This window comes from Pristis pectinata, chromosome 9, assembly GCF_009764475.1.
Source record: "Pristis pectinata isolate sPriPec2 chromosome 9, sPriPec2.1.pri, whole genome shotgun sequence".
NCBI lineage: Eukaryota > Metazoa > Chordata > Chondrichthyes > Rhinopristiformes > Pristidae > Pristis > Pristis pectinata.
In genome coordinates, this window is record NC_067413.1 from 81,487,837 (window position 1) to 81,503,558 (window position 15,722).

Genomic DNA, 15,722 nt, shown 5'->3' on the forward strand with positions numbered 1-15,722 from the left:
AAGTGTCACCACGCTTCCAGCGCCAACATGGCATGCCCACAACTTCCTAACCTGGACATCTTTGGAATGTGGGAGGAAACTGGAGCACCCAGAGGAAACCCACGCAGACACAGGGAGAACATATAAACTCCTTACAAACAGTAGCCGGAATTGAACCTGGGTCGCTGTCGCAAACGGAAATAGCTTCCAATTTCAGTGTGGAGCTGTTGATCGATTCTTACAGAGATGGCAATGTTGCTACAAAATAGTCAGTATAAGGTGATTTTCCCTAATTTTCTCACTATATTTTGAAATTATGGCTTCTTGTCGCTATCTTCCTACTGGAAAGGATAAGATTGCACTTGAGCACGTCAAAGATTGTGGATGTAAATTTGGGTTGCAATATTCTGGGAGGAACTTGCTCTTGGGGAAAATGTAAAACTCCTCTGGAGTCAATGGACAGGAAAGTAAGATAGGATGTTTAATATGCAGCACATTTGAAGATGTTGGTTTTATATCCCTACCGTAGCTTCATACTCTGCCTCAATAATGTAAGAAAAATTGTTTATAACAGTTACTTACCTTTGGTCTATCTAGTCTTGGTACAAATCTTGGTACAAATATTTAAGAGCATGAATCCCATTTCTTGACCACATCAGTCTATTCCTCATGAAAACCATTAGTTTCTTGTTCCAACTAAAAATGTTTATAGCTCATTTCTTTTTTGTTGTTCTGCTTCATTTTTGTTGTTCTGCTTCATTTTTAAATATGAACCATTATGGTCAAAATCAATGGATGAAAGAAAAGTTTACAAATCCAGTTTTTTCAAACATCTCATAATTTCTTGTATTATCACATTTAACAGGGTTGAAGGAGACTATTAACTTTCTTTGTCTTCACTTTTCATTCCCTCCATCACCAGAGAACCATGGCTACAGTATGTGCCATCTACAAAACAGACTGCAGCTTTTTGGCAAGGCTACTGTAACACCACCTCCCAAATCTACAACTTATTCCATCAAGACAGACAAGGACACCAGTTAGATGGAAATGTTGGCAAGTTCCTGCAGGTTGCCTTTCAAACCACACAAAATCCTGACATGGATATATTTTACCATTCCTTTGTCATGGCTTGGTTTACTCTTCTCTTTACATGAGAATAAATGCTGACCTTGCGAGCAATATCCACATTCCATAACTGAACACAAAGACTTTAACATTGAATATCAAAAATAAGATGAACATAATGTACTTATGATTTGATTTCTATATATTCCAATATATTTTTCAATATTTTTGCAGAAAAACTCTGCTATTTGTTGATGATGACTTTCATTTTAGAATATTATTATAAATTGAATTATTTCAGTTCACTGGGAATTACAAATTCATTTCTACCCCACCTTGAATGAATGAGTGTAAGCACTTTCAGTGCAAGTGTTAACCACGAATCCGTTAGGGCTTCAATTTCTGCTCGTAACTGCAACCAAGATTCCCTCTTAGTTGGACCAAGGAGACCTAAGGTTCAGAACAGAAATATTCTAAGTTACTTATTGCAACAGCAGCTATCGGTCACTCATTGCAATTCTATCATAAAACTTCACAATGTTAAAAAAAATTTTTACTAATTGTTTATCTATTTCATGAAAGTCATGTTGAATATAGTTTTTTTTCATTTATGCTTTGATTCTTTTTTCTTCCACATTAGTGCCACAAATCCACATTCAGGCAGGAGGACAAGATGGCCACATATATTGCCATGGTTACCCAATGAACCTTGGCTGAATCAAACCTCTTGTTAGTTACTTTCATAGCCTGTTAAGTAGGAATATAGAAGTTGTTTGTATTTTCAGCATTTTTTAATATACTATGATTTCATTTTGCTAGTGTGCTCCAAATACCAGTCTACCAAAGAAGTGATGGATTTAATGCAAGGTGTTTGAACTCGAGCAAACTTCTGGTTGGAATTGTTTTAACAATAAAAAAGGACGAGAATATTATGCCAATTGGTTGTAAAATGCACACGAGCATGATGATACAAAGAGGAAGAATTATACTTCAAGATTAAGAAGTGTACATTTTGTAAGTTTTACAGCTCCTAGAAGGTTCCATTTTTTTTCCTTAGGCAGATTCGCTTCCACTGTGGCTCTGAGGTGATCTTCAAATACTTTTTTCTCCAGATGGCCAAAGGCGATGCTGGTGCATTGGAGATGGCTGTGAATTTCATTGCCAATGTCTGCCTCTGTTGAAAAGTAGCTCCCAAGATATAAGACGTGTTTCATGCTTTTCCAGGGCCTTGTTGTGGACTTTATTTTTGGGGTGGTGGAGGGAGATGATATTATGCAGTGGGGACAAGTTGGTACAAGACTATTGTTTTGCATACGTTCAATGTAAGGCCAATTCCCTTGCAGACTTCAATGAATGAGACATGTATGCTTCCAAATGTGTGCATACATAAGGTTGTCTATGTGCTGCAGCTCGATGACTGCGGTTACACTGATCTTGCTTCTGAAGTTTCAAGTTTCAAGTATAAATTTCTTGTCATATAAGTGACGATAATGTGGACTGAACAGTTTCCATTTATCCATTTACCTCATGGATCAGCTCCATCCCAGCAGGATGCTAGAAATGAGGTGTGCTATTGCGGTGAAAAATTTTGAGAAGTGTTGGAACAATGACATAGCAATGCTTGGCACCAGTGTAGAACCCAAATGGTAGATTGCAGGAGAGAGTGGAGAGAGCTGGCTTGGGAGGGAGTCTGAAGGAGGGTGGGGAGGTTGAAGGAGAGGAAATTTGGGGTGGATAGATAGAATGTCATGGGTTATGGGTTAGCTGGGTGAAGAACAGGAGGTGAGGAGGAAGCAGTTGGCATTTATGACCCCACTCATGTGGCTGTGTGTGTGTGTGTGTGTGTGTGTGTGTGTGTGTGTGTGAGAGAGAGAGAGAGAGAGAGAGAGGAGAGAGAGAGAGGGAGAGAGAGAGAGAGAGAGAAGGGGTTAGAGCATAGAATATGTGTGTCAACAAACATTTGTGCACACTCCCACCTATGTATAGTTGTCTGGGACTGCCTAGCCACTGGACCAAAACCTCAATAATCTAATTTGGTAACTGGAGTGCAATGGAATCCCATGTTCAATGAAATCATGCACAGGTATCTTCCAGTACTCAAATGAAGTTTGCGGTCTGGAAGACCAGACCCCGTGGACATATCCAAGAGCAACAGCCCTGAACACCCCTCTGCTGTCAAAGCCCAGGAGCTCAGATGTTCTGTTATTGACATTGCTGAGTTGTCCAAGACACATTTCTTGACTCTATCCCCTAGTTCACTATTCACTCCCATCTCACCACCACCCCAAACCAACAAGAAGTTTAAAAGGCCATATGGCAACTGAAAGACAACAAAACCTGTGTGGTAGATGGTATCCCTGCTGAAGTACGAACATTTGATGGGGAGGAATTTCAGGCATAAATTCACAACCTCATCTCCCACATCTGGAAAGGGGAGCACATGCCAGGAGACCTCGGAGATGTTATAATCATGACCACCTTCCAGGAATGAGACAAATCCTATTGTAGTGACCACAGGGTGATCTCTTTGCTGTTTGCCACAGAATGTGTCTTCACCATAGAGGATACAAATAACTTCTCAGTAATTGTTATCAATTGGAAGGGAAGAAGGAATTCAAGAAAATTACAATAAGAAGGGACCTGGTGCTGAGCAAATTGTTGGAGCTGCAATCAGACAAGTCTATGTACTGATGGATTTCATCCTAAGCTCTTAAAAGAAGTGGCTAAATAATATTTAATGCATTGATTTTAATTTTCCAAAATCCCCTAAGTTCAGAGAAGGTTTCATCAGATTGGAAAATAGCAAATGTAACTCCTTTATTCAAATAGGAGGGGATAGAAAGCAGGAAAAAACAGGCCAGTTAGCTTTACATCTGTCATAGGGAAAATATAGAAATGATTATTAATGATGTTAAAGCAGGGTGCTTCAAAAAATTCAAGATAATCAGCAAAGTCAACATGGCTTTGTGAAAGAGTAATCATGTTTGATCAATTTATTAGAGAGTTCTTTGAAGAAGTAACATGTGGTGTGGATAGAGGTGGAAATGGTATATCCAGATTTCCAGAAGGCATTTGATAAGGTGCCATATCAAAATGACACGGTAGTGTCACGGTTAGTGTGACGCTATTACAGTGTCAGCGATCGGGGTTCGATTCCCACCGTCTATAAGGAGTTTGTATGCTCTCCCTGTGTCTGCGTGGGTTTCCTCCGGGTGCTCCGGTTTCCTCCCACATTCTAAAGACGTACAGGTAGGCGAACCAGGGTTTAAAATGGTTGGTGCAGACTCGTTGGGATGGAAGGGCCTGTTACTGTGCTGTATAAATAAAGTTTAAAGTAAAATTTAAAAAATCTTCTTGGTGAAAATAAAAGCTCAAGGTATTGGAGGTAACATATTCACATAGATAGAAGATTCATTGGCCAACAGGAAACAGAAGGAAGTCACTTTCAGGATGGCAAGACACAATGAGGGTGTGTAACAGGGATCAATCCTGAGGTCTCAATATTTTACAATTTATACAGGTGAGTTGGATGAAGGGACTGAAGGAATGGTTGCTAAGTTTGCTGATGATATAAAGATAAGTAGGGTTATAGATAGGTAAGTGAGCAAAGATCTGGCAAATGGAGTATCAAGTGGGAAAAGTGGGAAATTGTCCACTTTGGCGAGGAAGATAAAAGAAAAGCATATTATCTAAATAGTGAAAGATTACAGAGCTCTGAGATACAGAGAGAATTGGGTGTCCTAGTATATGATTCACAAAAACTAGTTTGCAGGTACAACAAGTAATTTAGGAAGGCTAAGAGAATGTTGTTGTTTATTGTGCAGGAAATTTAATACAAAAGTAGGGATTCTATGCTTCAGTTTATTGGTAAAACCACATCTGGACTACTGCATACAGTACTGGTCTCGTTGATGGAAGGATATTAATGAATTAAAAGTAATTCAGGGCAGGTTTATTAGACCAATACTTGGAATGGGCAGATTACCTTGAGAAAAAAAGGTTGTACAGGTTATGCTTGTATCTGATGGAGTTTAGGACTTGATTGGAAAGATCCCGAGGGCTATTGACAGGGTGAATGTGGAGAGTTATGGTAGAACTGAGAACTAGAGGTCACCCATTCAAAGCAGAGATAAGGAGCATAGAGAGTCATTGGAAATCTCTGTCAAAAGGTGGTGGAAGCAAAGCCTTTGAACATTTTTAAGGCAGAGGTTGGTAGATAGTCGATAAGCAAGGGAGTGGAAGATTACTGTGGGTTGATGGTAACATGGAAGTGAGCTTACAATCAAATCCATATCTTATTTAAATGGCAGAGCAGGCTTGAGGAACCTTGTGACCTACTCCTGCTAAGGAAACCCACGCAGACATGGGGAGAACATACAAACTCCTTACAGACAGTGGGAATCGAATCCCGATCGCTGGCGCTCTAATAGCGTCACACTAAACGTGACACTACCTTGTCGTTTTGATATGGCACCTTATCAAATGCCTTCTGGAAATCTGGATATACCATTTCCACCTCTATCCACACCACATGTTACTTCTTCAAAGAACTCACTATTAAATTGATTAAACATGAATACTTTTTCACAAAGCCATGTTGACTTTGCTGATTATCTTGAATTTTTGAAGCACCCTGCTTTAACATCATTAATAATAATTTCTATATTTTCCCTATGACAGATGTAAAGCTAACTGGCCTGTTTTTTCCTGCTTTCTATCCCCTCCCATTTGAATAAAGGAGTTACATTTGCTATTTTCCAATCTAATGAAACCTTCTCTGAGTAGGGGAGTATCCTACTCCTAATCATACTAAATTTGTATGTTTGTATTTAGGTCATCACCAGCGTCCTCCTCAACTGCCTCCTTCCAGTGGCCAAGAGCTGCTCCCTAAAATGCAGCATTGATTCCATCCATTTCGAGGTACAGTAGATATGATCTTCACCATGCAACAACTCCAAAAATAATGTACAGAGTGGCATCAAATGCTATATGTGGCCTTTTCTTATCTTATAAAAAGCCTTTGACTTCCAACAATCAAGATGTATTGTGAAGAATCCTTATAAAATCTGGCTGCCCTCATAAACTAGTTTCCATTCTACATTTGTTGAATAATGGTATGCAAGCTGTAATTCTAACCACAGGCCAATTCCAGCGCAGACTTAGATCAAGCAAAGATGTGTTCTTGCTCCTCATGTTCTTGAACTGCCCTCAGGCAGGTAAGGGCTATCCAGGTTTTCCTTGCAAGTTGAAGCCCGAGACTTCATCGCTCAGGTCAGTTCCAGGTTATGATTGAAAATGTTTATGATTAACAGGAGGTGAGCCATTGAAAGACAGGGCTGGCATTAATTTATATAGTTTGGAGGGTCTCCACCAGGGGTTGAGGGATTTCAGATGGGTCTTGAGGGTTATACAAAGTCCTTATTAGCATGTGTGCTTTATTGGCTGCCAACCTTGATGTTTTTTTAAGAAGGACACTTTACTGTGGATATCAGAACGTTCATTATGGGTGAGCAGAGAAAGCTCAGTGCTCCACAGATAATTCTCTCATGGGTTCCTGGAGGTGGACATCCACCATCTTTGTGTGGTGGTTCCTGAAAAAGGCCAAGCAGCAATACTCTGATATTGAGCAGAACAGAATAAATGAAGCAGAGTGATACACGTTGGCTCTTTGGCCCCAGGTGGTATCAAAATATGATTTTAAAAAGTGACTAAAAGATGGTCCATTTGCTGTTTTTAAACTATTTAGTTCCTTGCTGATTAACAAACTACTTCATGAGAGAAAATAAGAGTACTTGCCTCCAACATTATTTTTGTAGGTGTTGTAAATTTCTTTTACTCTCCGATAGCGAAAAGCTAGCTTCCTCATCCAATCAACCCCTCCACGCACACCGGTTGCTAGGCAAAGATTTGCACTTGTTGCTGCAGCATGAAAGCCATCTGTTGCAAAGTTGTAAGTGCTGTACAAATGAACACGGACGAGGCTTATCAGCAAAGAACAGTCACTGGGGTGATATGTCTCATACATCTTATTGAAGAAATAATTTTTTTTCATTAATAACATACCTCAAATCCTGTCCATTATCATCTGATGATACATCATCAATGTGAACTTGATCACACTCCTGTAAAAAATTAACAATTTTAATAAGATAAATGAAATAAAGGACTGAAATCAGGTTCTGTTTTGAAAACAACATCTACATGTGAGGAAATTATACATAGACTGAATTTCTGACAAACTCTTTCAGTGCTTTGCCAAATTAAAACACGCATGATTGAACTGGAAAGGAACAGTAAATATTCCCATTTGGATTTAACAGTAGTCTGCAATCCCTTTGGGATACATTGGAGGTGAAGTAAGAGCAACTGCTCTTAACATCAAGGCAGCATTTGATCAAGTATGGCATCAAGGAGACCTGCCTAAACTGGAGTCAATGAGAATTGGGAGAAACACTCCACTATTTGGAATCATACCTTGCACAAAGGAAGCTTCAGCCACAGGACATCTCTCCAGGAGTTCCTCAGGGGAGTGTCCTAGGCCCAACCATCTTCAGCTGCTTCGTCCATGACCTTCCTTTAATTGCAAGGTCACAAGTTGGGATGATCGCTTCATTATTTGGGGAGTTGGCGACTCCCCAAATAATGAAGCAGTCCATATCCAAATGCTGGAAGACCTAGACAATATCTAGGCCTAGGCCAATAGGCGGCAAGTAACATTCAGATATACAAGTGCCAGGCAATGATGATACCCAGCAAGAGAAAAGGCAGCTATTATCCTCTGATATCCAATGGCATTACCGTTACTGAAACCCCACTATCAATATCCTAGGGGTTACCATTGGCAAGAAACTGAACTGGAGTAGCCATATAAACAATGTGGCTACAAGACCAGGTCAAAGGTTAGGAATCCTGTGGTGAGTAACTCACCTCCTAACTCCCCAAAATCTGTCCACCACCTACAAGGCTCAAGCCAGGAGTGTGATGGAGTACTCTCCAATTGCCTGGATGAGTGCAGCTTCAACAACACTCGAGAAGCTCGACACCATATGGGACATAGCAACCTGCTTGATGGGCATCCCCCCTGTCCACAACCATTAACTCACTCCATGCCGACGCAGGTTATACCATCTACAGGATGCACTGCAGCAACTTACCAAGACTCCCTAGACAGCACTCTCCAAGCCCACAAACTCTACCAGCTAGGACATGGGCAGCAAAAGCATGGGGAACACCACCACATGGAAGTTGCCCTCCAAGCCACACACCATCCTGACTTTGAAACATATTGTCGCTCCTTCACCGCTTTTCTGGGTCAAAATACTGGAACTCCCACCTTAACATTGTGGGTATAACCACACCTCAATGACTGCAGTGGTTCAAGAAGGCAGATCACCGCCACCTTCTCTGGGGCAATTAAATGCTGACTCAGCACGTGAAGCCCATGTCTCTTGAATGAATAAAAACATAACATCATGACTGGGTGAATGAGCAGTGGGAATACAGGGTAACACAAGTAGCTAGAAGAGCAGCTAGCAGCCTGTAAGACGCTGCTTCACCTGTCATTCTGCAATGTTGGAATGAAAAATGTTCACCTCTTACGACGTGCAAAATTGGCAAGTTTCATTTGTCATTCTCCACACATTAAGTAAAGCTTGTCTAATGTAATAACCTCTTATTTACTCACTCTCTGCAATCCTGATAATCTTTCCAAACATTAGAACTGATTCTGCTTTGGCACAACTGGAGATTCTGACACAACATATTCCAAAATTTACATCCACTTGAAAAAGATACATCTTACCGAGGGTTTCTAATAAAGCTCATTTGCTCAACCACAAACCCAAAATCTGCCATATGCCAGTGTAACAGGCAACATGTCGCGATGATAGGGTATTCGTCAGAGTCTTTTTCCCAGGGTAGAAATACCAAACACTGGACGGCACAGGTTTAAGGTGAGAGGAGGAAAGTTTAAAGGAGATGTGTGGGATAAGTTTTCTGGTACTCAGAGTGTGGTAGGTACCTGGAACATGCTGCCAGGAGAGGTGTTCGAAACAGATATGATAGCAATGTTTGAGGCATTTAGACAGACACATGAACAAGCAGAGATTGGAGGGATATGGACCACGTGCAGGCAGATAGGATTAGAGTGGCATCATGATCAACCCAGACACGTTGAGCCAAAGAGCATGTTCTTGTGCTGTACTATTCTATGTCTATGTCCTAGAAGAGAGGAAAGAAGGGGGGGGGGGGTCTCAAATGAAGACCACATCCACCTGTGTGTTAAGGGACTTGTGCAAATATAGAACCTTTCTCTTAATTTCCAACTTGTTTGCCATGGTCTCCGACTGCATGTCTGAAAACACAGAAAACAGAAGAGAACATCTCTAATCTCAGATTAACATCCTGCATGACTGTCAGCACCTGGTTCAGCCAGAAGGCACCTTTCTTTATTGAGGTGTAGGCCTGCTTTAACCAGTACACGGCTAGCTTTAACTTGTACCAGCAAGTTATAATATTGGGACGTTTGCCAACGTGTTTAGCCAATCAACAACCCGGTTAGTGCTGGATGGATGCAGAAATTTCTCATAATGAACAAGCAGAATGAAGTTGATATACTGCTTGCATTGCAATCATGCACAGTGAATCCCCACTGCCCTTTTCAAAGTCTATCCAGTACAGATGCCAACAGATCTATAATCCTCAACTTTTCTTCACTGGCCCTAAAAACTAATATGTTCTTATGCCCCAGGCTGATTTGCTAATTTAAAATTAGATCTGCAAGTAAATTTTGAAATGATATAATTGAGCTGGATCCTTCTGGATTCAGCCCTGTGTCTGGAGTCATTGCTCACTGTCCTTGGCTGCCTGCAATCACCCAAACCAGTCCAGAAAGCAGAACTTGCCGGCCCTCCACACCCTTTGGTCGGGCAGCAACGACTAGACTTCAGACAACATATAGCTGAGGCCCCACCCCAGGTGAACTGACAACCTTTGAGAGAAGACAACTGGGGAAAAGCTTTGCCTCATGACAAAGCAGTGAAGCACTTAAAGCTTATAAATACCTCTAATATTCAGTGACATTTAAAAGCCATTAATTTTAATATCTGTTTAAAATATTTATTATTTTAAAATCAAATTTAAAGACACAAAGATAATTAGAAGTCATTAAAACATTAAACAAAAGTAAAATATCTTAAAAAACACACTTACTTTTGCCTTTGCCTCCTAATCCTCAGCCCTGGGCTCCCCATTGATATCAATGGAGTTCTGGTAGGATTGGAGAGTTTTCTTGTTTAATGCCAGTAAGACTAGGCCTCACTGCAGGACTCCATGTGAAGTCCAGCGGTGGAGTGTGGCAACAGATTTGGGTGAGTCATTCAATAAGTTTCAGACATCCATGTTCACTAGACATGCACAGAAGTCCAAGCCTTAATGAAATTTCTGTGGCTGAAACATATCGGCTCTGATTCGACCCATTACCAGTTTAATATTTTAAAATCAATTTTCCTATATTTTAAAAGACCAAAACAGTTGCAACTGAAATGTATTACTTTCCATTTCATTGCTGTGATTTGTATTTAAATTTCACATTTATTTAAATTGCTGCAGTCAATTTTCAGAGTAACGAAACACAGACTTGCTGTTGTTGGATACTACATGATAGAAAAATTAAACCTGATGCCAACTGCCAATGAAATTATGACCCCTGATTGCAGTTGAGCCACACATCAACATTGCCTCAGGCTTAAATTTAAAAGGCAAGGAGACAAAAAACAATCTGCAACCATTTTGACATAGACAGTCTCGGTTCATGTTTTGTTAAACTGTTTACAGCTAAAGAGTCTAATACACGGCTGATAAAGCCTGCTGCACCCATTCTGCAAGGTTGTCACTGGGAATAATATGAAATATGTTTAGTAATGAGGGGCCTATTACAGGGCTGCCATTTTATTACATAGACAAAAGTAGGAAGGGAAAGGCAGGAATGTATCAAGAGTTTGTGGTTTATCTGAAAATGTCATGGTGAATCTTTTATTCAACAGTTTGCTTTAGTTGAGCAGAAAACATTCTGTAAACTTCTCAAAACACACAAAATAAAACTTTTCACCCCTGATGATTTTTACTTTACTGTGTTTCTTCAGGAAACATTTTTCATATCCCTGGATTTGTAGGGAAAGAAGGGAAAGGATTGCAAAGAAACTAAAACCAGCTGTTCCTTAACAGAATTAAAGTTCTGACCCTCAACCTCAGTTCTAATACATCTATTCTGCAATCAAACCTCTCGCAGCAAGCAGCGAAGGCCAAGGAGGAAAAGACTTTGACCCCATAACCTTCTCCTCCTTCCTAGAGGTCAAAACTTCAGATAAGAGAGAAAGAAAGTCAAAGTGGCCTCACAGGAGGGCTGTGAATTCAACATTTTAAAACATTAGCCACCAGTTGAAGACACAGTTCAGGAACTTTTTAAGTTGTTTGTTTAATCTGCTTCAAGACAGCTCATGAAAATCCCTCTAATATGATGGTTTTGCCAATTTGTCATGGACAGAGCTGATTTACTGCCACAGCATTTCAGAAGTGAGTGACCTGCAGACACTTCGGTACAGATTTGTTAAAAACAATTCTGACAGAAAAAAAAGAATGAAAGCCATGCCAGGAGGTAAGCAAAAAATATATTCTGTTGCTCCCAAACCACCACACAAGACTATAATCCTTTTAATCAGAGTACAAGTGCTTTTGTGCACAAACAGAAGCAAAACCTGAAATTATATAGTTAACTTCATTAGAGACAAAAGCCCTTCACCGGGAGCTATTTAGTGGAACTGCCCGCACCCAATTACCTACTAATTGGCTGTTAATGAATCTATTATGGCTATTCTTCTTCAACATCCTGTGTTTGTTTTCCCCTGCAAGCTTTGTTTGAGTCGTCAACCACAAAGAGAAGGACGGCTATTTGAAGCATTGTTTGGAAAGCAAGCCTCCTATAATTATGTGGTGCCAATTGTCTTCCTTCTCACCTACATAAACACTCAGCAGATGGGAATCCGCATTGCATGCTTGCGATAGAGTTGAAGTATGGTAGCTTTAATGATCAGTGATTGTGTGACTGTATGACTCCTTATCCCTTACTTAGAATATTTAATTGACTGAATTAATGTGAACTGTTTTGCTTTCAGAAGGCAGTTTTATCTCGTTTGTCCAAAGTTGCAAGAAAAACATATTTAATTTCTTAACATAGAAGCTTACAGTCCAGAGAAGACAATTTGTCTGACTCTATTTGTGCTAGCTCTACACAAGTGCAATCTAAAATTAACATGATTACCCTACGTTGTTTAATAGATTTTAACCATTTTCTGCTTCAAATATTCAACACACACACCCTAAAAGGTGCACTTGCTTTTGCTTCAATTGCTGCTTGTGGTAAATTATTCTATGCCCAACAATCTCCTGAATAAATACATTTCTACTAACCCCACTCTTAAAATGGAAATTTTAAAATGATGACTTTTCCTCACTAATTTTCCAACCAAAGGAAATATTTTTTTCTCTATTCGCTTTTCACAAATTTGAAAACATCCATTAGCATTCCACTTGATTGTCTTTCTCACTATAAAAATTGTCCCAGTATCTTGAGGGTGTCCTTTTAACTATGGTTCTCTGTAAGCTGTAAGACATTAACTACTTTCTATACTGTGGTTACCTAACACTGAACAACATCCATTTACTAAAGTGGATCGAACACTGTCCCTGATTGCACCATTTGCAATTGTTCTCCAATTAAACAACATACCCATTCGGTCACGAGTAAAAGACACAGTTCAGAACTTTAAGTTGTTTGTTTAATATGGTTCAAGACAACTTTTGAAGGCCTCCGAATATGAGAGTTCTGCCAATTTGTCACGGCCAGAGCTGATTCACTGCTGCAACATTTGAGAGACAGTTGACATGCAAACACTTCCAAACAGATTTGCTAAAAGTAATTTCAACTGAAAAAATAAAAGCCATGCTGGGAGAGCAAAAAACAGGTGCAAATGGGTCCATTTTCCAGGCAGTTGACTGCAGGATACATATTGACCGGGACACTGGGGTTAACTCCTGTGCTCTCCTTGGAAATACTGGCATGGGATCTTTTATATTGACCTGAGAGTGCAAATTGGGCTTCAGGTTAATGTTGTATCCACAACAGGTAATGTCAGCATTATGTCCATCCTGAGTGCCACTGAATTCAGAATACATTTAAGAGTGATTCTTCTGGTAGGTCTGAAGTCACTTATAGATTAACAACAGCTGATTTCCTTTTCCGAAATACATTAATAAACCAGATAGGTTTTAACAACAACCCGGTAAATTCATGATCAATGTTGCTAATTATAGCATTTTAATTCCAGACTTATTTAAATATTCAAATTTAAATTCCCTGACTTTAAGGCTGGGATCCAAACTCAATCCAACAGTCCAAATGTCCAAACCTCTGGACGCTGATCACAAAATTTTTCCCTGGTGCTACCCGACCCAACACTGCACATTTCTTCCACCGACAACCTCATTAAGAGCTTAAGAAATAGAAGTCGGCTATTTGGCCTCTCATGCCTGCTCCACCATTCCTGCACTAACCTCATACTCCCTGTTTCCTTAATAACTAAAAATCCATCAATCTCTGCCTTGACTATATCGAGGTATAGCAAATAGGCACTTCTCTCATATTCAAGCACAAACAAAAATTCCGGAGGAACTCAGCGAGTCAGGCAGCATCTGTGGAGGGAAGTGGACAGTCGACATATTGGATCGAGATCCTACGTCTGGATTTGACTCAAAATGTCAACTGTCCATTTCCTCCCCACAGATGCTGCCTGACCCACTGAGTTCCTCCAGCAGTTTGTTTTTTATTCCAGATTTCAGCATCTGCAGTCTCTTGTGACTCTCTCATTTTCTACTTCTGATGCCTTACTTGTGTGTACAAATTTTGTGTTAATGTGCATAAACTTTCTCTTTATGTGTACAAATAGGCTATTTGCTTGTTTTATAACATCTGTGCCCACTTCCAAAACAAGTGTAAGGGTCTGGACAGGGGTGGAATTTGTGAACTGTGTCCAGGAAAGTTTCCTGAGTCAATATACAGAGGACCTACTCAGGACGGTGCAATACTGGACCTTCTCTTAGGGAACGAGGTAGGGCAGGTAACTGAAGTGGCAGTCAGGGAGCACTTTGGCTCTAGTGACCACAATTCTATTAGTTTTAAGATAGTGATGCAAAAGGATAGGACAGGTCCACAGGTTAGGGTCCTAAACTGGAGCAGGGCTAATTTTGGGGGAATTAGGCAGGATCTAGCAGAGGTCAATTGGATGAGCCTGTTTGAAGGGAAAGGAATGCATAGCAAGCAAGAGTCTAGGAGCAGCATGTTCCTGTTAGGGTGAAGGGTAAACCTGGCAAGTTTAGGGAATCTTGGCTGATGAAAGATATTGAGGCTTGGATCAAGAAAAAAGAAGGAAGCATACATTGGGTTTAGGAGGTCGGCGACGAGTGAATCCCTTGATGACTATAAGAAGATTAAGAATACTCTTGAGAGAGGGCAAAGAGAGGGTACGAGATGGATCTGGCAGGTAAGGTTAAGGAAAATCCCAAGAGGTTCTATAGCTGTATTAAGAGTAAAAGGGTGGCTAGGGAGACAGTAGGTCCCCTTAGAGATCAGCAGGGCTGCCTATGTCTCAAGCTGGAGGAAATGGATGGGATTTTTAACAAAATTTCTCCACTGTGTTTACTGAGGAGAAAATCATAGTTGCTCAAGAGATAAGGGAAACAAGTGGAGATGTTTTGGAGGACATTTGTATTACCATGGAGGAGGTATTTGCAGCCTTTCAGCACATTAAGGTGGATAAATTGCCAGGACTTGATCAAGTGATTTTATATGGCCTCATTTTATATGACCTCGGTTTTACAGAGGCTAGAGAAGAAATTGCAGAGGCCTTTGCAGAGATATTTGCTTCATCATTAGCCACTGGTGAAGTTCCCAAAGAGTGGAAAGTGGCAAATGTCGTTCCATTTTTTTTGAAAGAAGGATGGCAAGGACCAGCCAGGGAATGAGAGGCTGGTCAGCCTGCCACCAGTAGTGTGGAAGTCACTGGAGGGAATTCTGAGGGACAGGATCTACCAGCATTTGGATAGACAGTCTAATTAGGAGGAGTCAGCGTGGCTTTGTGTGTGGAAAGTCATGCTTGACGAGCACTTCAGAGTTTTTTGAAGATGTAACCAAAAAGGTAGATGAGGGGAGGGCAATGGATGTTGTCTATTTGGACTTTAACAAGACCTCGACAAGGTCGTGCATGATAGGCTGGTTTGGAAGGTTAGGTCCCATGAAATCCAGGGAGAACTAGTTAGGTGGATTCAAAATTGGCTTGGAGGTAGGAAGCAGCGGATGGTGGTTGAAGGTTGTTTCTCAGAATGGAGACCGGTGACTAGTGGTGTGCTGCAGGGGTCGGTGTTGGGATTCTTGTTCTTTGGTATTTATATAAATGATTTGGCTGTGAATGCAGAAAGCTTGATCAGTAAGTTTGCGGTTGACACGAAATTAGGAGGTGTTGTGAGGGGTGAAATATTTAAAGGCATCTGAGGGGTAACTTTTTCACGCAGAGGGTGGTGAGTATATGGAACAAGAGGAAATAGTTGAGGCAGGTACAATAGTA

General features: G+C 40.5%; 1 protein-coding gene across 5 annotated transcripts in view; it reads right to left on the reverse strand.

The window, feature by feature from the left end:
• Nucleotides 1-15,722, reverse strand: part of eya1 (EYA transcriptional coactivator and phosphatase 1) — a 152,212-nt gene that overhangs the window by 10,360 nt on the left and 126,130 nt on the right. For all 5 annotated transcript variants that reach the window (XM_052022815.1, XM_052022812.1, XM_052022814.1 and 2 more), the window contains 3 exons: nucleotides 7,111-7,169; nucleotides 6,844-7,004; nucleotides 1,383-1,497 (listed from right to left, as the gene is read on the reverse strand). In XM_052022815.1, coding sequence (XP_051878775.1) covers nucleotides 1,383-1,497; nucleotides 6,844-7,004; nucleotides 7,111-7,169 — 335 coding nt within the window. The remainder of the gene's footprint in view (nucleotides 1-1,382; nucleotides 1,498-6,843; nucleotides 7,005-7,110; nucleotides 7,170-15,722) is intronic.